The sequence below is a fragment of the Leuresthes tenuis genome, unplaced genomic scaffold (genome assembly GCF_036924035.1).
Source record: "Leuresthes tenuis unplaced genomic scaffold, fLeuTen1.0.hap1 SCAF_13, whole genome shotgun sequence".
In the NCBI taxonomy this organism is placed as follows: Eukaryota; Metazoa; Chordata; class Actinopteri; order Atheriniformes; family Atherinopsidae; genus Leuresthes; species Leuresthes tenuis.
This window is the reverse complement of record NW_027325367.1, coordinates 17,448,482-17,471,471: the sequence shown is the minus strand read 5'-3', so window position 1 is coordinate 17,471,471 and position 22,990 is coordinate 17,448,482. Positions and strand designations below refer to the sequence as shown.

General features: G+C 45.0%; 1 protein-coding gene across 2 annotated transcripts in view; it reads left to right on the top strand.

Moving 5' to 3' along the window:
* Positions 1-22,990, top strand: part of atad2b (ATPase family AAA domain containing 2B) — a 60,672-nt gene that overhangs the window by 10,001 nt on the left and 27,681 nt on the right. Inside the window, exons 20-24 of one of the 2 annotated variants that reach the window (XM_072362352.1) lie at positions 6,549-6,684; positions 8,009-8,202; positions 8,303-8,462; positions 10,625-10,747; positions 12,131-12,259. In XM_072362352.1, coding sequence (XP_072218453.1) covers positions 6,549-6,684; positions 8,009-8,202; positions 8,303-8,462; positions 10,625-10,747; positions 12,131-12,259 — 742 coding nt within the window. The remainder of the gene's footprint in view (positions 1-6,548; positions 6,685-8,008; positions 8,203-8,302; positions 8,463-10,624; positions 10,748-12,130; positions 12,260-22,990) is intronic. The other variant, XM_072362353.1, reaches the window with a different exon arrangement.

The following is a 22,990-nucleotide window of genomic DNA, read 5'->3' as shown; positions in this document are numbered from 1 at the left end:
GTATCTGTTTTGTGAGAGACTGTTTTTTTTTCCAACCAGATGTCATGATTTAGAGGCAGACATTTTGAAATTTTCGTCCTTGTTTTTGTGCTGGAATGCCAGCGCTGTCAGGGCGTCACAACGTGTCACGATCACAAAGGTCATCTGCCCCTCACAGAGTTGTTTTTCCCCTTTAATGTACTCCGGCTTCGTCTTTTTTTCCTTTCTGTCATTTATCCAGCCGCCCACTTTTCTCCCCGGGTATACTGACCCCCGCCCTTTCAACCTTCCTTTTGGCTTTGTTATTATCTCTCTGAAAGCCAAAAAAAATCATGTGGGGTTAGGCTGCACGAGAAGGATTGGGATGGAGGAAGTGGAAATGAGGGGAAAGAGGGAGGATTGGAGGGGCAAAAACAGACAACAAAACAGGGAGCAGCTTCCTTTGTCAGGCAACAGAAGAAGTTTAATTAGGTTCAGATGCTGGGGGCCTTGTGGTTGACCCCAGGCCACACGCAGTATTGATATGCCTGTACTAACCGTAGGCTTTTCTTAATCCGTTTCTGTCTCTGTGGAAAGTGTGTGCCCAGCATTTTGGCAAGGCCTTTACCGTGGCTTTGCTCCAAAGCAAGTTGGGCTCATGGGATGATTCTTTCAGTTTTTGGCTCATTACAGCTGAGGCACCTAGGCTGCTGCACCCACAGAGGCCTAACCTCTTAATTAACCCCGCAGTTGTTGCTTCACAGCTCTTCACTTTATTCCTTGAATCTATTTTCATTTTTTTTTCTTCCATCTTTCTTTTGTTAAGCCCCGTTGTTTGTTTGGAAGTTCCCCGCAGTTCTCTGCATTGCATTAAGGGTGTTTTTTTTAAAAGTTTTCTATATACTCGACTCTAGTAAGTAGATTCATGTGCTAAAAGTAATCATACTTTGCGCACATGTCCGACACCATGTCCTTACTCTTTATTACTTGTTAGCGGACCGTCAGAAGCTGTATTTATCGATCAGACTTGCAGTTTTGCTTTCTTCTGATTAACTTGTCTAAGTGAACACAAAGACATTTAACATGAAACGGAAAGGAAAAAAAAAAGAAACGAAAATCCCATCCAATCTGCGCTCAGGTCAACACAGAACCAGCAGGGGGCTATCAAGACTGTCCTCAGGCTATGTTGGATTTTTCCTTTGTTCTTCTCCGTTTAATTGACTTGTGCGGCGGCTTTGTTGTGGGTTTTCATTAGCGTAATGAGTGTTATGTGGAGCAGCTCTTCGGGATGGTTCTTACCTCGTTGCAAACGATGCCGGTCTGGTGAAAGCTCTGATATTTAAAGGCTGGACCGAAATGACTTGTCATTTGTGTCCTCGTGCGACAGGCAGAGAGGACAGAAGCACACAAATTCCTCCCTTTACGGCGTCTCTGGACCTTTTCACAGTTAAAGATAAAATCAGACATTCGTGATTTAAGCTACAGTGGGCTGTGCTATTGATCTGGCACCGTTGGATGTTAGTGATCGGCCTCTTTTTCGATTCTTCATCCAGTTTTTTGGGAAGAAACGATCTGTAAACCTAAACAGAATACACTTTGGGTGCAGAGTCAACCCTATACAGGTAATGTGAATGAAATGTTCAATTGATTAGAACACTAACAAGCAACTTGCCAAATCTAAATAAGTTTACTCCCCCGTACATCTCAGACTGTACATCTTATGTCGTTGTTGATTTACAGTCTGCACAGATTTGACAGCACCTGCCGGCATCGATAGAGGCAGTGATTAACTTAAAGGCGCATGGTTCTGCATTGGAAAGGCAAACACCTTGTGTGGTAAATGGACTGGACTTAAGGAGCCCTTTTCCAGTCTGGTTGAGCACTTGAAATGCTTTTACACTCTATCACAGCGAGGGGTTCGGTGTCTTGCACAGGGACACTTCGACATGTGGCCCTTTTGAAGTCTTCTTTGAGGGATTTTCTACGTATTTTTCTGTTTAATGTCAGGAAAGGAAACTTGTCAGGTTGAGCTTTGATTCCGGCGTGGCGGATTAGAAACTTGGCTGTACTGAAAGAACGAGCGGGTAACAACGAGCGTTGGTACGGAGCGCACACATCGCACAGCTCGTCCTTCTCTCTCGTCTGTAAACAAATTCTGAGCCGCGGGCTCGCCGAGGAGTTCTCCTCATTGTTGACGCCTCCTGTTGGACAAACTGTCGCTCCTTCTGCTGAGAGGGGTCACCAGAACAGCCCCGTGACTGGAAGCACTTGTTCTTTTTTTCTCTGGGTGCCGTTGGTGTTCAGCAGCAGTGCATTCAGCTGACTGTGCGACAGGGAGCTGCACATGTAAACTCGTTGTTTGCATGTGACGTTGTTTGATTTCGCAGAAAGTTTTTGGGAAGGGGCTTGGCTTTGTTGTATTGGTGTAATGAGATCTCAGAGCGGAAGAGAAGGAAATCTCTTCTGTTCTATGATATCTATGATGGGTTATTACCGTTGACATTCATAGTAAATACAGATCTGTCATGTATGTTGCCACTCTGTGTATGAGTTTAGATTTGAGCTCTGGTCATTATTTGGTCGTCCTCGCAGCTTTGCTGGCGGTTGTTGGAGTGTTAGTCAGCATGTGATGAAGCACTGTCCTCGAGTAAAGACGGGACTAGATTCTGAGGTTGTACAGCATGCTGGACTTTTAATAACGGCTGTTTAGTGTATTTCTGTCAGGCCAGTTGGCAGAACAGTGGCTCGCTTGGCAACAGTTATTGACTAAACATAGCCGAGGTGTTTCTGAGATCTTTTCTCTGAGATCTTTTCTCTGAGATCTTCTCTCTGAGATCTTCTCTCTGAGATCTTCTCTCTGAGATCTTCTCTCTGAGATCTTCTCTCTGAGATCTTTTCTCTGAGATCTTCTCTCTGAGATCTTCTCTCTGAGATCTTTTCTCTGAGATCTTTTCTCTGAGATCTTTTCTCTGAGATCTTTTCTCTGAGATCTTTTCTCTGAGATCTTCTCTCTGAGATCTTCTCTCTGAGATCTTTTCTCTCTGTGATCTTCTCTCTGAGATCTTCTCTCTGAGATCTTCTCTCTGAGATCTTCTCTCTGAGATCTTCTCTCTGAGATCTTCTCTCTGAGATCTTCTCTCTGAGATCTTCCCTCTGAGATCTTCCCTCTGAGATCTTTTCTCTGAGATCTTTTCTCTGAGATCTTTTCTCTGTGAGATCTTTTCTCTGTGAGATCTTTTCTCTGTGAGATCTTTTCTCTGTGAGATCTTTTCTCTGAGATCTTCTCTGTGAGATCTCTTCTCTGTGAGATCTTCTCTGTGAGATCTTTTCTCTGTGAGATCTTTTCTCTGCGATCTTCCCTCTGAGATCTTTTCTCTGAGATCTTTTCTCTGAGATCTTTTCTCTGAGATCTTTTCTCTGCGATCTTCCCTCTGAGATCTTTTCTCTGAGATCTTTTCTCTGAGATCTTTTCTCTGAGATCTTTTCTCTGAGATCTTTTCTCTGAGATCTTCTCTCTGAGATCTTTTCTCTCTGAGATCTTTTCTCTGAGATCTTTTCTCTGAGATCTTCCCTCTGAGAACGGTTGTGCTACGCTCAAGGATTTTGTAATCCTAAGCGACCGCTAACTAGCGGTTATCTGCGTGATGCAAGCTCTGAAGACTCTTTCTGGAAGTCCGGAGTCAAACTGATGTCTTGCAGTTTTTCTAAATATTGTCATTTTTAGTCACTAATTAGTTCTATTGAATTGAATTGCTAGTTTTATGCATAATTGTAAAGCGTTGCAATGCTGCAATCTATGGCCCTTTCAGTGATTTGGCCATCTGACGGTCTTGTTTTTACTCTCTAGTACAGAGAACACAGTGACAGCTGCTGTCTCAGCTCCAAACCTCAGCAGGGAACGGGCAGCATCCCTCCACAGCCAAGCCGACTCTACAGGCTCGGGTCCAGCTCCACGGCTTCCCTCCCTCACTTAGCAGCTGTTCATCCTGCTTAGATGGGCATTCTTTCGTATGGAAGACCAATGAAAATGGAAATTTGCTTGATCATGAGGCTGTGAGAGCGACGTATCTGTAATTGGAGAGAAATGTGGTGTCCTGTTTTTTTTTTTTTTTTCCTTAGGACGGATGCTTGAGGCATCACAGGTGCACAGAAACTCTGCTGATTTACTATAAAGATGTGACCGTTAATGCTTCAGGAGTCTGAGCTCAGCGTTTGGGAACAGATTAAATAGAAAAACCAGTTTCAGTTTATAGATTGGAATTGTGAGCAGCTTCACATGTCTTCCAGCTAGACTTTGGACACAGAGGTTAATCGCTGTTGTCAGTGGAAATATTCTCCCCGTGATGTTCTTAAAATGCTCCTTCTTTTCTTATGTCTTTTCTTATTCAAAGTGAGCTGGAAAAGCCAGATGGTGGCGGTGCAAGACAAACTTTCACTGTGATACATTGAAAGCATTCTCACGGTGCCGCTTTCTTTGTGCTGGCAGCAGAGTGGCAGCGTGTAAATATTGTAGCCGTTCATAGGTCCGTAATTAGCTGCTTTTGTGGGGCGAGGTTTAAATGGCAGGAGAGGAGGGCGGCTGTTACCGCAGCGACTCTCTCAGCAACATCCTCCGGCTCTCTTTTGTGGGTCCTGAGGAATTTCTAAATAGGACACCTAATCCCTCCTGCATGTCATGGAACCGCTCTCAAACATTTGTGTCGAGATACCCCCACAGGGATGCAACGCGGAGGCCAAGCTGCCTCCGAGGATTCGTTTAGGAGAAAAAAAAACGAAGTCGCACCGTTTCCTCTTTGAGCTCCTTTCGGATATCTGAGCCGCTCCGTGTTTCGTCGGGTCGGCCCAAAGTGGCTCCTTCGCGTCCCTTCGGTCACTTTGAGCACAGGAGGTGAAGGTCAAACATGTAGATCGGTAAAGAGAGCTTCACTTTACATCAGTCTGTGGCGGAGCTGATGCCATAGGTCACTCGCCACCTTCCCAGCACACATTTCATTTTACTGAGTTTGATTTCTATCCGTAATGCTCGTTTTTATTCCATTTTTTTTTGCGTGAGTTGCTTCTTTTCTGCAGGATCTGCTGTCATTCCTGAGAACTCTGAGACTGTGTTCTCTGTGTGGCGACTCAGGCAGGTTTGCCCGTTTATTAGAGCTCCTTGAAGTGATGGCAACGGTAAAGAATGAAGGCACACAGTTTTGTTTTAGGGTTGCTGTATCCAGGCAGAAATGACACATTTTCTTAGCAGAGTCTACTCTCTCATTCGCATACTTCTTATCTCTCTCTTTTTTTTTTTTAAATGCGTTTATCAGTCCACACATCTCTGCTTTCTATCCTGTGTCAACACCCCTGCTGCTTGATATCATGATGAAGATTCCTTCCTGCTGTGTGCCGCATACACTTTAAATGTCTATGGATCCCCTGCTCTCACTCGTTTTTACTTCATCCCTCCTTTTTTTATTATTTTTTTATTCACCTACCGTCTGCTGAAGGGAGAGTACACAATCCAGAGGGCTAAAAAGAGAACAGGAGGCAAAGCAGGCCGGATAAGGCTCGGGATCGATATGACTGACGTGTCGGGGGGTGTGAAGAGGAGCAGGTGGGGTTTAGTCAGCGGCACAACTTCCTGGCAGGAGTGGCCTTGAGCTTCAGCTCAGGGATCCATGAAGCTCCCTGCAAGGTTTCTGAAAGCTAACTGGAACATTTTCTACATATCGTAAAGTTTCAGCCACATTAATCGAGATGATTTTAGTCCCAATGCCTTTGTTGTTTGTTTTTGTTTTGTTTTGTTTTGTTTCGGCCTTCATTTTGCTGGTAAATCTACGCAACTAAATCCTGAAAAAGTCGTGGGTCGACTAATTACGGGTTTATTTATGTCCGCTGCCGATGTCGTTTATCAAGAAAGCAGGGGGTCGCCCTCTAATGCCGTCGCCATGTTGTTGATTTATTTAAACTGTGGAATACCACACCGACCGGTTATTTATCACCGTTATGTCTGCATTGTCTTTGCTATCTTAAGTGGCCCCATTCTTCACCGCCGAGTGCACTCTGTCTGCAGTGCACTTATGTTGAAAGAAGAGGAACTTGTCAGCTCAGTAAAAACCCACGAGCAATTGGGTCGGTTCTTCTATACGGTTACAATAATTTAGTAATAATTTGCATAGGAATGGTTCTTTTTTTATTCCTGTATTGGCTCATTTTCCGCACATAAACTCCTGAAAAGCATTTACCTGAAGACTTCCTCTCTTTTAAACAGTCATGTCCTAAAAGCTGTAATTATTATTTATTTATTTCTCCCCCCGAATCCATTAGTATTTAGTTTTATTGCAACTCTAAGGCGATGGATCATCTGGATGATTTGCTCGGTGTCGGTTTCATCCCAGTAAAAATGATGAAAGACCCATTTTCCTTTTTTTTTTTTTTTTACCTTCCTATTAGTGGAAAATAAACCGTTTCACCTGCTCATTAAGTCGAGCGCTTGGATTCTGCTGTGCTCAGTTGTGTTTAAGCCCAGCGTCGACTGATGTAAGACGAACCTCCCACTGCCTACATAGCGGCTCGTTTCTAAGACTATTTCTCTCTCCCTTTAACCACAGGTGAGAAGTATATTTCAGAGGACCTATGGTGAGGTAGTAGCGCTGTGCCCTCCTGGAGAAGAGGAGAAGAGGAACTTCTTCTCTGACCTGCTGCTGGTTCAAGCAGCCAGACCTCCTCCACGCCCCAGGACCACAGGTACACATGCACTTATGACTCATCTCTGCTGTCAGTCCTAGATGGCAGTGTTTCCCCTCCTAGCTCTCAGTCCTGTTTTCAGTCTTTCCCACAGTCTCTCTCTCTTTTCTTTAGACTTTGTGTAGAGGTATAAAAACAGATCCTATCTGATTTGCATGCTTGGGGAAATCTTCCTGGTTCTAAGCATGATTTGTGGTGTAAAGTGAGATGTTTGACATGCTCAGAAACAGTTGATGTAAGTTGAGCTTTTATTGATGCTGGAGGGGGGAGACAATGGGAATCATGACCGTCTTTATTCCTCACCAGCATCAAATCAGCATCGGGGCCCCCACCACCTATCAGTCACATCCCCCATGTTGCTGCACCATTGCTCCCACAGCTCTCTGTTCCAGTTTAGTACAAGGACTTTCAGATGGAAATGATGCCCCCGTTCATCGACTAACAACAATCGATTCGAGGCAGGGGTCTCCTGCTTTACTTGCCCCGCGTTCTGCAGGGCCTCCCGCCTTCCTTGGACAGCAGTCCGACTTCCAGCAGAAACGTGCGGAGGGGGAATGGCTCCAAAATGGCTCAGCTGCAATTTGGCATAATTAGAATGGCAAGATTGCTGTTTCGGGAGTGAAGCGCCCTTAGGTGCTGTAGACTCCTCCTAACGATGTCAGCAGGTGCCTTGGGCAAGCACCGGGATATTGGGAAGAGGACTGTGGGGGGGGGTATCTGCTTGCTATTCTTCATCACACGGCCACTGGCCACAGGCTAATCCTTGGTGAGTTTTAACACCTCAGTTTTTGTGGTGTAACTTGCAGGATTCTGAAATCTTCTTAAATCCTACTTTTTTTTGCCTTGGTGTATGTTTTTATTTTCAGTTTGCAGTGGTGTTAAAAAGCGATCTCTTGCATAGTTGCTTGTATCTCTTTGGCCTGAAGCTTAGCTTAGGCCTCGCGTTGTACTGTTGGAAACAAAAACAACACCAAGACTATACTTTTTATTCTGAATCTGCTTTGCTTATTTATTTCATAGGTGTTTGTTTTTTGGGCGCTAGTGGCCTTTTATTTGACAGTAGGTAGACAGGAAAGGGGGCAGAGAGAGTGAGGAGAGATGTGTGGAAAAGGGCCCCCGAGCTGGAACTCGGACCCCATCCAGCCACATTGAGGAATTGGCTTATTTACACGGGGCCCCAGCTTAAGCAGTTGAGCTACACGGCACCCGATCTTTGGTGGATGTTTTTAGGATTTTCCTGTAGATCAGAATGAGGGGGAAAAGCTATACAGTTAGCACGGTACACTGTCTTACCCCTGGGTTTTCCTTGGTGGCCTCCCAACAGCGAGGTGTGAAGTGTTGCTGCCGGTGGCGGAGGCTCCAGGCCCCAGGGTCCTATCGGCAGAGGAGCAGCGCCGCCTGGCTGAGCAGGAGGAAAACACATTACGGGAGCTCCGACTCTTTCTCAGGGACGTGACCAAGCGCCTGGCCACTGACAAACGTTTCAACATCTTCAGCAAGCCGGTTGACATTGAGGAGGTAAGGTTTCATGAAGGGACCGAGCCTCATTAACAGGCTGGCAGGGGCGGCGTTTTTTCCCCGGCTTCTATTGAAATGAACTTTGCCATTTGTGTGTCAGGTGTCAGACTATCTGGAGGTGATTAGGCAGCCCATGGACCTTTCCACAGTCATGACCAAGATTGACACTCACCGGTATTTGACAGCCAAGGATTTCCTGGTGGACATCGACCTCATTTGCAGTAACGCTTTAGAATACAACCCTGACAAGGATCCTGGAGGTGAGGACTACAATACTTGACATGCTCCTGAATACACATGCAAACACTGTAAGCTACAGTCCATAAGTATACATGCAGCATACATGTTCTTCACCAACACCATCATACAGACAGAAGCTTTTGAATTGACACACATTTACATTGTAATAAAGCTTCAGATAAACAACAAGTGCTTATTTCTAGAAGTTGCCGACTGCATTTGATCCTCAGCTCCGTCATAAGAGCTTTAAAACTAGCTCTGAACATATAACGAAGCTTTAGCGGGAACACACTGTAGGCTGTTTCTGATTTGTCAACATTGGACTTGCCAAATACTCTTTTCTGTTGTTATGCTCGGTTAGATCAACACCATCGTTTGAGAGCATTTAGATCTTGCATTTAATGACTCACAGCGAGGGCTTCTTGGCAGCGAAGTTCCAAGACGGAGTGCAGTCTGAAAAACGGCCACTAAAAATAGCATTTCTTCCGCATAATTCTTACTTTGCTGCCGTGGACGTTTGAAAGCATCTTTCAATTTGAACTGATATTCATTTGTTTTTGTTCCCATCTGAGTAAACCTCTCTGAAGGATAAACTGGGCTTTGTAGTAAGTGCTGGAACACACTTGTAAACACAAAGAATCTTGTTATTGTTGCAATTTAAGCACACATCAGATATAAAGTAGTGTTGAAATACTGCATTTAGAACATGGAACACACATGAAATCCCCTTCATGATGTAATACTGCGATTTTTGGTGAAGGTTGCCTGCATTCGGCCCTTAAAGTTAATGACAATTTTAATTCTTGCCTTGTGTGTTTAGCTGCTGTAGTTCTCTTGCAAGAATGTAGCTGCCTGATACTAATGGGAGGCAATTCTCTGCCCAAATGAATAAATCATATTACCGTCTTTACAGGCGAGAGCCTGGGTCATTTGTTAGAATGCAAGGGCTACAAATGATACACTAAAAGGGAGAAAATGCAATTAGGCAGTTTAATAAAGAAGACTTAACAAAGCCTCTTCCTTGCTCGCCCTGCGCGTGGCCCAGGGAATATGACCCAGAGTTATGCTGCCGGGCAAGTTCGGCACCGGCTCTCAAAGTGCAGGGAAAAAGCCTCATTATCCCTCAGCGGTCTATTTCTTCTTGCTCCACATACCGACTTTATTGAAAGTCCTGTGTGCAGCCGCAGCAGTTTCCGTGTGTTTTACCTCCACACTTTGCTAAATGACAACAACACCGAACACAGGGCGACCTCTCTGTTCTCCACAAAGTGGCTTAGTGTCACAAATACGACTTCAGCTGCTCGAGGGAAGCGGTGATGACGATTTTGATTGATTTCTGTTAAACTCTGAAGGAACTCTTCTTGAACTTGGCATGTCGATGCGGAGGTTCGGCGAGGCTCTTCGCACACTTTCTCTCGTCATCCTACCCGGCCTCTGACACCTCTTCCACTGACGGACATCGCTGCCCTCAAAACGCACTTGCATTTCCACACACTCTACCCACTCCGTATAAAAGTCACTCGTACACACACACACACACGCACACACAATTTGCCTCGGTTGCAATTAAGCAGCCATCTTCCAATTAGACTGCAGAAGTTGGCAGATTGTGACCCCTCTGCCCCTCTATGCCTGAACTGTTCTCCTACTGCCTGCTGTAATGAGAAACTGTCTGTTTACAGCGGCTATGCCTTTAGCCTGCGTCTGCAACTCAGTCTTTATTTTCCCTCCTTGGATGCATCGAGGGAAATGGGAAATTTAATGATGCTATGGCGCATATACAGAGAAAGAGACATGGGAGTTGTATGGCTTTAAGAAATCTTGGATAATGAGCGTGCATTTAATGAATGTTTGTTTGTATCTTCCTCCCTTCTGTCTTTATGTATGAAGAGAAATCGATGCTTTAATGCATGTGTTGTGCCTGAAAGCATTTCTTAATAAAGGCACCTATATCCTGTTATGGAAAGTGTGCGAAGATGCTGCAGTCGTCTTTCTCACACACGCACTTGGAATAGATTATTCGCCTCAAACGTGTGATTCAGTGTGGAGGACATGCCTTAAAGGTGCGAAGGAAATAAATGAATATGTAAACTTTCTAACAGAGTTTCTGTGCTACGTTCCGGATTGAGTTTGTGCCATTAGCCGTATGTTTCACCGTCTCTCCCCTCCCTTCCCTTCTCAGACAAGGTGATCCGGCACAGAGCATGCAGTTTGAAGGACACGGCCCATGCTATATTTGCTGCGGAGCTGGATCCTGAGTTCGACCGCATGTGTGAAGAGATCAAAGTGGCACGCGGGAAAAGGGGTAAGGACTTCAATTTAACGGGGGGAAAAGAAAACGGGGAAAACAACCTCCTTGACAGATCATTTGAGAAAATAGAACTGTGGTTTTTGGATGGTCCTGCAATACTTGATGGAGCAATTCGCTCTTTTTGGGGCAGCGTGTGTGGCAGAGACAGACGTGACGCCCGAGGCTCCAGTCTTTCAGACGGTACCTTCTGTGCTCGCTGTCTGCCCGGCGCCCTGCATTTTTACACTCCCCAAACAGCCCCGAGCGGACGCCGGGCAAATCTAAATGAGCCTTATGCACATAGAAACACTCATACGGTGTGGCTAAATGAGGCACTTAAGCCAAGTATTGACTCTTTATGTAGCTTTTTAAATACTGAGCACAAAGACATAGAATCAAATGCAAATATTCCTGTTGCTTTGCTGGCCCACATGGGAATAAGCTAATTAACACATTATTACAGTGCTCTTCATTACTCATGTAAAGCATAGTTCCTAAGCAACGCAATTCACATTTTATTTATGTTTGTCTGAACAAAATCAAGCTTGGGTTCGGCTGTAATGTTTCTTTGCACAAAGCAAATTGTGCCGCTGTTGGACAGGAACCTCAGGTTACACTTTTTCTTGCAGCCATGTGTGCGTCTATAAGTGACAGCTCCAGACGGAGACATCATGAGCAAATTACAAAGCTGCAGTCCAACCTTCCACACATCTCAGGCCTCATAACAGCATTTATAGATTTTGTGTTTCTTCTACGCAGAATGCCAAGTTCTGAGTTTAAACTTTAATTGACGATATGCGCCGAGGACCTGTTGACATTTGACTCGGGCCTCAACGAGGAAGCAGTTTTCAGAAGTCACCCGGACCCTTTTGATTTCTGCTCTTCGGCGAAATGAATAGTGCAGGAGCAGAAACCCGAGAGGAGGAAATACAGCATTTTTTCCCCATCTTTCAGTCAAGGTCCTGACATAGAAACCATCAATTAGCTCAGCGCCTTGTGATGTTTAGTCGCAGCCGCGTTGGGAACTTGCAGCGACTCTGCGGGGACTTACCGTCAGCTGTGAGAAGTTTGGCTAATAACTTCAATATCACGAATGTCTCCAGACTCCAGATGTGTTTTTCATTCCTGTCACACTCAGGCTGTGGGTCAGGCATATATATATTAACATCTGTACTGGGGGACACGTAGTAGTGCTCTGCTTGGTATATTACAACCCTTTGGTCATCTTTGTCTTGCTGAAGTACCTTCCCTGCTTTTGCTGCTTTTTTTAAACACACCAACACTCTCTCCACTCAGCAGTATGTTTTTGAAGTGCGTCTCACGGTTACACAAACCGAATTGCTCGTGCACACAAAGCACACATGGTGTTGTCAATAACTTCTCGTGTGTGTGCCGCAGACCTCCTGTTGCCAGCTCAGCTGACAGCAGCTCCGGCTGCTTTGCCAACTCGAAGGCACCACGGCGCAGGAGAGGAGCCGTCCAGGAGCAGCGCTCTCGGTGAAGCCGCGGACAAACCGTGCACCGCCAGTGAGTATTCATTCAGCCTATCGCAGCACCTGAACCGGGCGCCTGCTGAGACCTGCAGGGCGAACACGCGTGCCTCCATAACCTAAACGCTCACAAGTACAAATCAGACGAGGCAGGAGATGCACAAATATTAAGACAAATGAAGAGTTGAAGCTTTTTTTTTGTTTGTTTTCTTGTCTGCTGCACCAGCAAGCAGCTGTGTGATATTACAACAGTGAACCAGATGTACGGGATGCCACACACCCACCTGCTCGCAGACAGCAACGCGGGGAGCAGCCTCATTAGTAAGGCTTGCTCTCTCTTTGCCACTCAGAACATGACCATGCCACAGAGCAATTACATGCCCACCTGTGGTAAACGGCAGGTGCCCGAGGGTGAAGGAAGAGCCAGGGATGGGCAGGGGGCAGACTAATGAGGCTGTTACCTGGACAAATCACAGTTAAGCAGGTTGTTTGCGTCATCCGAAAGGGGAAGAAGCCTTTCGGCTTTAATTTGGACAAAGGAGAAACGCACGAGCTACAGGAAGGGGTCCCCTGAGAAGTGCTCAGATCAACTTATAAGATAAAAATTGTTTTCCATGTCAGAATGTTCCATATTTATTTTGTGGCCAAATGAATCAACTGAAGTAATAACGGCCGGTTTTCTGTTGGCAAAACTTAGGTTGTGTGTGTGTGCGTGTGTGTGTGTGTCTGCAGTACAGCAGATCAACACTAGATGGTGCTTGTCTCCCATGAGAGGGTCCTTAATGGAACCCCTGCTGGGCGGGTAAACAATTTCTTTTTCAGGGGAGATGCTGCCTACTTAGTCTTAATTGGCAAATATAAAGAGTGAAAGACTCCAAATAAAATGAACTAAAACATAATTTATCTGCGCAGATCTGTTTTATTTGGTTTGTGTTAAGGATGACATCCAGCATGAAGTATCGCCTTTCAGATGCTACTTTTCGCTGTAGTCTCTGTAATGCCAAATGTCACAGATGCGGACCGCCAATTTAGAAGCACTTGGGAGGGTTGTTATCAGCCTCCACCAGAGGTGTAATTAATTAGGCTAAGTCAGGTGATTAATCTGTGACAGTGCCAGCTAGTTCTCACTTGGAGTGCCACAGCAAGGCATCTATTAGGCTAATTGATCAGTGTAAGTTATGTCTTGAGAGATGACTGAAGCTCACAAGGAAAGCACAGTGCATATGGCGGAGGGGGAGATGCCAATCTCCGTGCCAACGCTGAGGAAATGAGCGCGGGAACGTTACCCGGGTCATTCCCGGATTGGTGGCTTTTACTTTATCTGTGGTGGAAGGTCAGGACACTTGAAGGTTGAAGTTATCCTCGATCATTACCTGCAGCTTGGGAGCCTATCTGGGGCTGGTTCCTGCAGCTCTGTAGGGCTTTTATCTAGGCCACCTTTCCCCCTCTCTTCCCATGCCCCTTTTGCATTTGCCTGGAGCTGAGAGTTGCCTGTGACATTCAGATAGCACCCGAGTGGTGGCAGGGATGAGACGCGCTGTTTGGAACCACGCAGAAGGTTACGCGGAGGGCTTTTTGAAGGCTAGTGATATTTCTGAATCTGCTCTTAAAAGCAGCAGCAGCAGAGCAGAAGCCCAGTTGTTGAGCTGCAGAATGCTGGTACAGCTGCCGCCGCCTCCAGGTCGCTCCGAGGTTAGGAAGATGCTGCTGTTAATGGGCAAGGAAACGGGGAGGGTGGGTTCCCATTAGCCGGTGTGGATGCTCTGTCATGGTTTCTCCATTCTCTCATCCTCCACCACTTCTGCCACTCCCTCCCAGGAGGAGCAGAAAACCCAAAGCCCATTACCATGGACCACGGGCCCGGGTTCACCCGTAGTGCATCACCACAAGGATCGGGTTCATACGCAGTGCCTTCCTTTCATTCATAATTAAGTCCTCTAGGGTTTTTTTCAGTCACTGAAGCTGAAGCAGTCAGTTTCTATGTGCAAAGCCCCGAGGCCCTATGTTGATGAACTTCATCTTATTGTTCTCTCTATTTTCTTGCTTTCCTTAAATTCTCCACTTGGTCACGAGTGTCATCTCACATTCCCACCTGTAGCGCGTGTGTTGTTGTTTTCTTTTAAATTTCACCGTAGCAGGGTTGCTCGGCACTTTTGCTTGAAAAACTGCGCGTAACCTTTCCGACTGTTTTAGCAGTGCCAGAGAAAACGTCAGCTGTTAAACTATTTTTAGGTAGAAAGAAAGAATAATGCAGAGACCGCATAATGTGTCCTCCATAACACTCAACAGCACGCCCAAGGCAACAGCCACCTGCCTGCATTTATATAGATAGAAGACGGACGTGTTTCGCCTCTCCCGCTTGCCTTGTAGCTCGCGTTATGATAAACAGACGGCTCCTCTTCCCACTTCCGATGTCAATCCATCACAGGACCTTGATGGGATATCTAAATTCATAATAAACACTCATTTCGCCTCAGGCTAAAGCAGTTGCTGCATAAAAGCAAGGCCTGGGTTTTTGCTTGGGACAAAAAGGACAATGGGAAGACGTTTTTTCTGTTGTTTGTTAAAGAAAGGAAAGGAGACAGCTCTATTAACCTTTCTAATATGTGGCTTTTACATTTAAATGGACGTTAGACCCTCTGGGAACAGATTTTACCTTGAAGCCAGTCTGTATTGCATGATATCTGATTCGCATGACATTTCTTGCCGGCTACCTGCAGCAAACAGCAGTGGTTAGTCGTTTGTTTGTATAAAGCTCTAATCTTGGGGCTGCTGTATTTGGCCACTCAGTTTAAACAGCTCAATAAATTAAAACGATCCAAACCTTGAAATAGAAGACAAGATTAAAAGAGAGAGGACTTTTCACCTTGTAAATCTTGTTTCAGTTACGGTCTCCGCTTTATTTAGTTTTCTTTTGATCATTAACACCGAGTCACTTGAAATGTTGAGTTTCCTCGGGTTCCTGCGTGGATTCAGGGCTGTTTTCAGTTGCTTTTGTTTTGCCGTGTAATGCCGGACTCACTGAACGGCTCCAATTAAGGATGGCTCTTTATGACTCTGGCTCGATGACGCCCCAAAACAAATAAGCAGCGTAAGGTTTGGTGCTGTTTTTTATATATTTGGAGATTAAAATTGCACATGTCAGTTCTTCTAGAAAACCGTCTGAACAGCTTCTAGCACAGGCTGAAGATGATGAATCGCCCTCTTCTGTGGCTGCAATATTTCCTCAGCTTCTTAAGGGACGAAATTAGAGCGTTCTCGTGGCCGACCACCGAAAAATAAGCATCTCTCGCCTGAAGCTGACACGGAGACGTTATTAGTTATTAGAAATGGACACTGCTTTTTTGTTTTTGTTTTTTTTACTGAAGCTGCTTCTCGGCTTTCTGGGAAAAGAAGGCTGAGCTGCACACTCTCACACCCTGTGGCGCTCACTAATAAAATCCATGCAAAGCCCTGAGCATAAGCTGCCATTTTGTGGGCACAGATGCCTCTTGGATCATTGTGGCACCGAGCGTGAAATGAATGTAAAATCAACTGCGATGCCTCCATGTATTGTTTTAGGGAGCAGAGGAGCTGACATGGCTGGTGGTGACTGGAGACTCGTGCGTGGAGCTTTTCGCTCGCAGCGCAGCACCGTTCACAGTGGCTGCTTTTTGCTACGTGCGCGCACTTAACACGGCCCTCTTCACGGGATTTTAATGCCTGTGTTTTATTGCGGAGCGATTTAGACAACTCTCTCTATATATATTATTGTAAACAGCTTTACATCTCTGCCTGAGAGAAATGAGCCTGGTGAGTTTGAGCTGAATGATTGAGCGCCGCTGCTCAGGGCCTCTGTGCATGCACAATGACTACAAGCTGTGCTGCCTGAGGACGAGAGAAAGGTGATGGGGAAAGAAGAGAGATGGGGGGGCGTTTGAATGCTGGACAGAAAGTGTTATATTGCTGACGATGCGCAGTTAAGATAAATGGTTAGTGCCGTTTTTAGAAGCAGGGCTGGGCGTGAGATTAGGGCAAGGGTGAGCACTGGAAATACTGCCGGTGTCGTGGGGTCCGTATTACTCTTTTTGGTTGGGGAAAAAAAGTATTTATCATTTTAAATCGCTTTAAATCCGCTTTCTGGAGACAAAGCATTGTATTACACTTTTTAACAGCGACGTTTCTGCTGATAGATTGCTCGGCTGACTGGCTTCGACCTCAAATGCAACTTGTTGTTTTTTAATCCTTCGGTCTTCCAGCTGGTAATTGACAGGCTTGGATTTTCACAAAGCCGCGCCGCCATTCCAATTATTGCGGAATCTTGCAGTTGCGCTTTGTGTGATTATAAAGGGAGTCTTCTTTTACACTGTCTCTCTCTCTCCGACAGCAAAAAGCAGGCGAACGCTGCAGCGTTTAGTCTGAAGTACAAACAGAATTTTTTTTTTTTTACAGGGCCTCCCGGGGTTTTACTCTCATTGTTTTGACCATAGTGCAGTCGATTAGTCAATGTCAGTAAACATCAGAAGATGGTAAACGCCAAGCAGCCTAATGGGCCGCTTTTCCCCCTTTCTGCCTCATTCTGATAAGTTGTAATTGACTGGAACAATCGCACAAACATGATGCATTAGGGCCCGATTGGTTGGAATTACTTATGGATTTGTTTGTGAGACCCAAATTGTCTTTTGGACTTTGGGCACTACTTCATGCAAAGTGACACGGTATCTGTTTACTCATTACGGTAGCTGCCTTGTGCATAGCAGTTTGCAATTGAAGCAGTGATTTATTTATGTGTTCATTTTAAGATTCTGACACTGGTGGTCGAACTTAAAGTGCATCGCCCTCGTATTAACGCGGACATCACTGCTTCTTTTAGTTTCTTTACTCTTTAACGAATGCTGAATACTTTTGGGTTGAATAGAGTTAGAGGAACTTTTGAAACGCCAGCTCACCTATCCATCCTATCCACGCTCACACATCATGGGCCTCTTTAAGAGGCCAGACACAGCAGACGACATTAGAAACGCCACTCTGCTCGGGCAGGATTTTTAATGACACTGAATTACCTCACAGATCCCGGCCAATCGCCCCCATCTTCATTAAACCCAGAGGCGAGACGTGCGTTTCTCAACAAAGCTGCCCTTTTCCAGCTAAACGCTCATTAGGACGTGTCGTAAGAGTCAAGTGCATTTGTGTAACTCCTCATCTCTGCTCTGCACGTGTCAGGCCTGTTGGTCGTTCCCATTGTTCAATATTATCGAACCTTCTCCTCTGCGGCATGTTGGTTACTAACAGAGACGCAGTGGCCACAAAAAGATTGCGAGTTGAGCTTTTCCATCGTCCCACTTGGCTACAGTTGGCTACAGTTGGAGATGAGCTGATTCCATTTTCTAGAGTCATTTTATTTCTTTCTTTTAAAGGTCTAACTGCCAGGTTTTTAATTTCCTTTGTTAGATAGCTGAACAACACGGGAGCAAGAAAAAAGAGAAAAAAAAACCCCCAGCAGATTCCTTGAAACGATCCAGAAAATGAGGTCTCAAGTGAATTCCGTTGGAGATGTAAAGCTGGGGTGCTGTTCCTGTGTGCAGCTATACGTTTTTATCAAGACGAGTGTTGACAGTTTGTGTGAAGTGAGCGATTGGGAAGCGTTTTGGGAAGCGCTGCAGTCAGAAGCGTCGAATCAGCCAAACTCCAAATTCTCCAGCAATCGATAGCAATCCCCACAGCACCTCCAAGTGAAACGCCCACCTCAGCATGTGGTAGCTGGAGTCAAGGTTATCTTGCATTTAAGCACACACTCTGTTGCTGTTGCTATTGAAAACCAGCATACATGTAAAACTGTTTAACCTTTTCCCTGTCAAGTAAGCTGCTGTCTAAATAATTGGAGCCGTTGATTGCAGCCTGGAAGCCGGTTCCCAGTCGGAGTCGTCTGCTTAATATGCCCAAGTGTCTTTCAGTGACACATTAGGCGCCGCTCCTTTAGCTTTTTTCCACAGGAGCCCGGACACAAATAGCTATTCGTCGGTTTTGATCCAAAAGCTCCGCCCTTCAGAAAGGGGGAAACTTTATCCACCCCCAGAGCTGCATAAAAATGTCCTGAAAAAAGTTTGAGTGGCGATCGGATGATTTTTGTGGAGGACGAAGTGAAAGTCGACCACGTCAGGAAGCAGACGTTTGTTCAGCATCCGAGCAGATGATCAGCTCGACCTGGGGTTGTTGAGATTTTTGTAAAAGTCAGTGTGTCTTCAAGGAGAAAGCTAATCCAGAAACGTGTGCATGTAGGGGAAAGGATCCGTGTGTAAACGCTGTTTGATTTAATATCCCATACTGCCGAGTGCCATTATCATACACCGGTGACAACCTGAATCTCTTAACAGGCTCACAGGGTCCCTAATTGTATTTAATCGAATCAATTTAGCACGAGTAAGAGCTCCAGCAAAGCACCACAGCCGTCGTACAGAGAGGGATTGTGATACCTTCTGGTTTTTGGACTTCTGAGAAGGTCAGAAGAACGGAAACGAGCACAGCAGTAAGATGAAATCAGGCCTGTAGGTTGTGGAATTCTGTCAGTTGTTTGGTTCTATAAATATTCACAAGAGGTATATTATGAAATAAGAAAAAAAAATCACCTTTGTGAAAGCGAATTGTCCAGCCTTCCTATTCTTAATTCGCTCATCTTTAAATTCATATCGTCTAATTTTCCCTGGACTTCCAAAGTGAGAATTAAAACTCTTTTGTGTTGCTTTTTTCTGAAGATTTTCCATTTGAATTTATTCAGTTTGCCCAAGAAATAAATCAGCTCATGAGACGCTATCGGGACATTGTCAGATGTTTTCAATCCTCTAAAAAAAAAAAAAAAATCTTTAAATAGGCGTTTTCTAACTTTTTTTAGAGTCAGAAATTCTGAATTCCCATTTGCCATTAAATGCACCACCAGTTGCTCTGGGATTACTTTGGGTGAAAAGTAGCCAATACCAGCTACATTTATTTATTTTTTTAACCTTAAATCTGAAGAAAACACAGAAACAAACCAACATAATGACTCCTTTAATGTTGCCCAGTTGGAGAGTAAGAACAGGCTGTGCAGAAAGACATTAAACTTCAGGCTAGGGCTGTCATAATGTCTGATTTTCTTATGATTGTTGGGTCTAAAAGCATTCACTATGATTATATGGTGGTACTAATAGAAAACTTTAAAGGGAAGAAAAGAAAGTGAGGTCAGGGCGTATATATATATATATGTACCGTATTTTCCAGACTATAAGTGCGGATTATAAGTGATCCGGTGACACGTTGCGTTCACTTACCTGCTTTTCAGAGAACTCACAGAAACTGTCGACCTTGGCCTGGAAGCCTGCTGGCACTTTCACAGACCGGTGTCTGTGCTCTGATAGAGAGGCTGTTGCGGCTGAAGCAGTAACACCACGAGGGCCCGCCTGTAAAGTCATTTATATTCATCTCCTTGGCAAGTGCCAGGGCGTGGAGACGTTACTGCGCCGCTGAGGAGCCTCTCCGGCAGTACGTTGTTCCAGCTGTGGACTCGTTCCTCCAGCTCTGGCCATCTTGCTTTCAGCCCCTGATCAGCTTTCTTTGTTTTCTTCATTGCTGTCAGATTAAGCTCTGCCAGTCCCACACAAGATTCTCAGTCACTCCAAACTTTCTCTCTGCTGCTCGATTACCGTATTCAGCTGCATATTTTACCGTCTGCAGCTTGTAATCTGCAGAATAGGATTTTCTTTTTGTTTGTGTCCAGTCTTTCTCAGTTTTCTTTAAGTTAATTTTTCTCAGGGGCACAGGAGCAGCGTATAGTTTTCACAAGCCTGGAGTATCCTCTCGCTGCTGTAGATAGCAAAGTTTACTCCTTGGTTAATGTCAGTCAGTATGAATTAACATTTAAAAACATGTTCAATTCTATATATTTTGATATATAAGTCGCAGGACTTAAAAAGTGCAACGTATTCTCTGGAAATATACGATGCAGATGTTTCATTGCGACAGTCCCACTGCAGACTACGTTTGGCGGTAAACTTCCAGTTTCCTTCATGGGATCCATCAACAGCACATCATTACAATACAGAACATGCACTGCGATGAGCTGGTATGTCTACCTTAAAGCAGCGAAACTTTACAGGGAGGCTTTCTCCACCGTGAACACGTATGCTGATCTCGACAGGCTAAAGTTCAATCTCACGCTCTCATACTGTTCACAGTAGTTTCCTTTTTCCAGCATCTGGCTGTTCAGCCTCTCCTCTGTCAGAGGACTCCAGTTGCAGGTGCCCCCTCCATATTTTCCCTCTTTCTTTTATCTTATATGTTCCCTTATTCTTATATCGGTAAAAATGAACCAGTCACTGTAGCTCCTATGTCCTTCCAACATGTGTGTGGCTGAAAGTTTTCGTGGAGGGGGCAACAGACGTAATCCCCCCCCCCTCCCCCCTCCCATGTGTGCGTAGCCTTACATCTTCGACGGCTCGGAGCTGCTGGTGCATGAGGGGAAATCTGTCTTTAGGGAACAGGACACCAGGGGCATTGTCACCTCACAGACCATTTACTAAGCAGCACAGAGGAGAAAGACAAGAAGATGGATGGTGTAATTAATTATGTCCTCAGCTCCTTTTTCTCTTTGGAGTTGCATTTGTGGTCGTATGTTGGGACGAGGTTTTACAGTACAGACCGTCCACTGTGCCAAGTCACCTGCTGTTTGCATTTGTTGGGTGAAAAAACACTTTTTCAGAGTAATAGACTACTTGTTTTTCTGTATTATTCAGAGAGATTTTTCTCCCCGGTTCTTGCCTTGCTGTGCTTGCAGATGTTTCGGGATCACGAACATGAGACGGTCGGGTCGCAGTGCGACTGAACGGAATCAGCGGTTTGCTGCAAAATGTCAATGTGAAGTTGCCAGGCAACCAGCATAGATCCACTAAAAGCCAGTGGCCTAGCTGTAGAATATTTGCTGCATATAACTTCTCATAAAAGAAGGAAGTTTGCAATGTTGCGTATGGATTGAGAAAAGATAACAAGATATTACAGATGGAGGTGTTTTTTTTACTTTGGCCCCTGTCAGACTGCTTATATATCCCCCCCTGCTTTAGCTAAATGAACTTTTTATTGGCTGCAGCTTTGTACTTAGTGTGCAGAAAGGAGGGTGGTATTGATCTTGAGCTTTGGCAATAAAACAAATAGGTTTATTTTTCAAAATGTGGAACCTTTTGCGTAATCTGAGCACAGTGGCGTGTTGGACTTGAAATGAGAGAGAAGAAACAAAAGGAGCCAGGTAGGGATTTGGAAGATACAACAGAGGGAAGTGACTGATTTCCTTAATTTCAGGAAGCAAGAATGGGATCATTTATTGATCCGGACATCCTAGAGCAGAGTGTCACACCAGGTGACGAACCGCGTCTCGCCTTCATGACTGAAAGACCCGGAGACCCCGAGGCCCTGTGTCACCACGACAGCTTTTCTGGCTCTCATCGCCTTCTTTATCGTTTGCCACGTTGTTTGTTTTTCGCCTCCTTCTTTGGCATAATCTCTCACTCTGTAGTTCAGACTCCTAAATGCCGCTGCCTGGTTGCACTTTTTCAGGCTGGAGAGACAAAGGGAAAAAGGACACAAAAAGACTTGTAATCACACAAAGGTGTCCTCGGCCTTGACGACAAGGTAATTACAACCAGTGTGTTTTCTATAAATTTGCTCAATGGCTGATTTAAATCGGTACTGTTCCAGTGTGGAGAAGTGTCTTTGAGAGCCGAAAACTTGCATCCCGAAACCTCCGGGTGGAGTTTGCTCGTCGACTGTCACAAAGCGGAGAATAAAAATGCATTTAGGTTGCACGGATGTGGATACACAAGCTAAATGCTACGGGTAGGAAACACTTATGTCCACTTTAACCACTGACTGTAACCACTCAACTGACTTGAGGTCATTTGAGGTTTGGACGGGCTTGATGCCAGCCAGCTGCAGAGTCTACTTTTCCCTTTCATTTATGCCCAGAATTTGTAATGAAGAACAGTATTGCTGGCTCCAAAGAGCAAAGGCATCTAAAAAATTTACATGGTCATCATTTACATCACATAAATCTTTAAAAGGGTGCTTCTCTTAAACCCCCCCCTTTTTTTTTTTTACCATTTCCTTATGTGGTTGTGTTTCATATTATGTGCACCTTCCTTGAGACAAGATTTTAATAATTCAGTGTAAGTTTTCAGGGAGCAGCGAATTGGAATTTGTTCAGCTGTCATGGCGGCGGATATACAGCCTTTGTATTGTGTTAATTACGGCTCACTTCAGTGATTCAGAATTGGCTGAAATTCCCACGAGGGGGATACGTTTGGGAAAATGCTGTATGGTTCTCAGGAAGAGGCTCTCGCTGCTTACGCTTTGAACAGCAGGGACAAATTAGTGTTACAATTCAGATTCTTCGCAGCGAGTACAATAGAAGATGAATGTATATTCTCCTTTTTCACTCTATTAAAAGCAACTTTAATGACTTAAAAAAAAGTTTCTAAGCGTTTTGAAGGTGGGAAGCCGCTCCTCCCAGGTGCTTCTTTTAAAAGCGTATTATTTGGCTGTACCGGTGCACAGTGTGTGCGTTATCTGCCTGTGGCAATGCAGCACGGGCTGTGACAGGTATTCCATCATTCCAGATGTGCCTGGCAAAGATGAGACAAAACCGCTAACTGTGTCTATCATGATGAAATAATGCAGAATGTAATTACGTTTGATACATCGCATTTGTTTCAGTCATATAAACCGGAGATTCTTCTGTGACACAGAATCGGGAGTACGCGAGTTATTC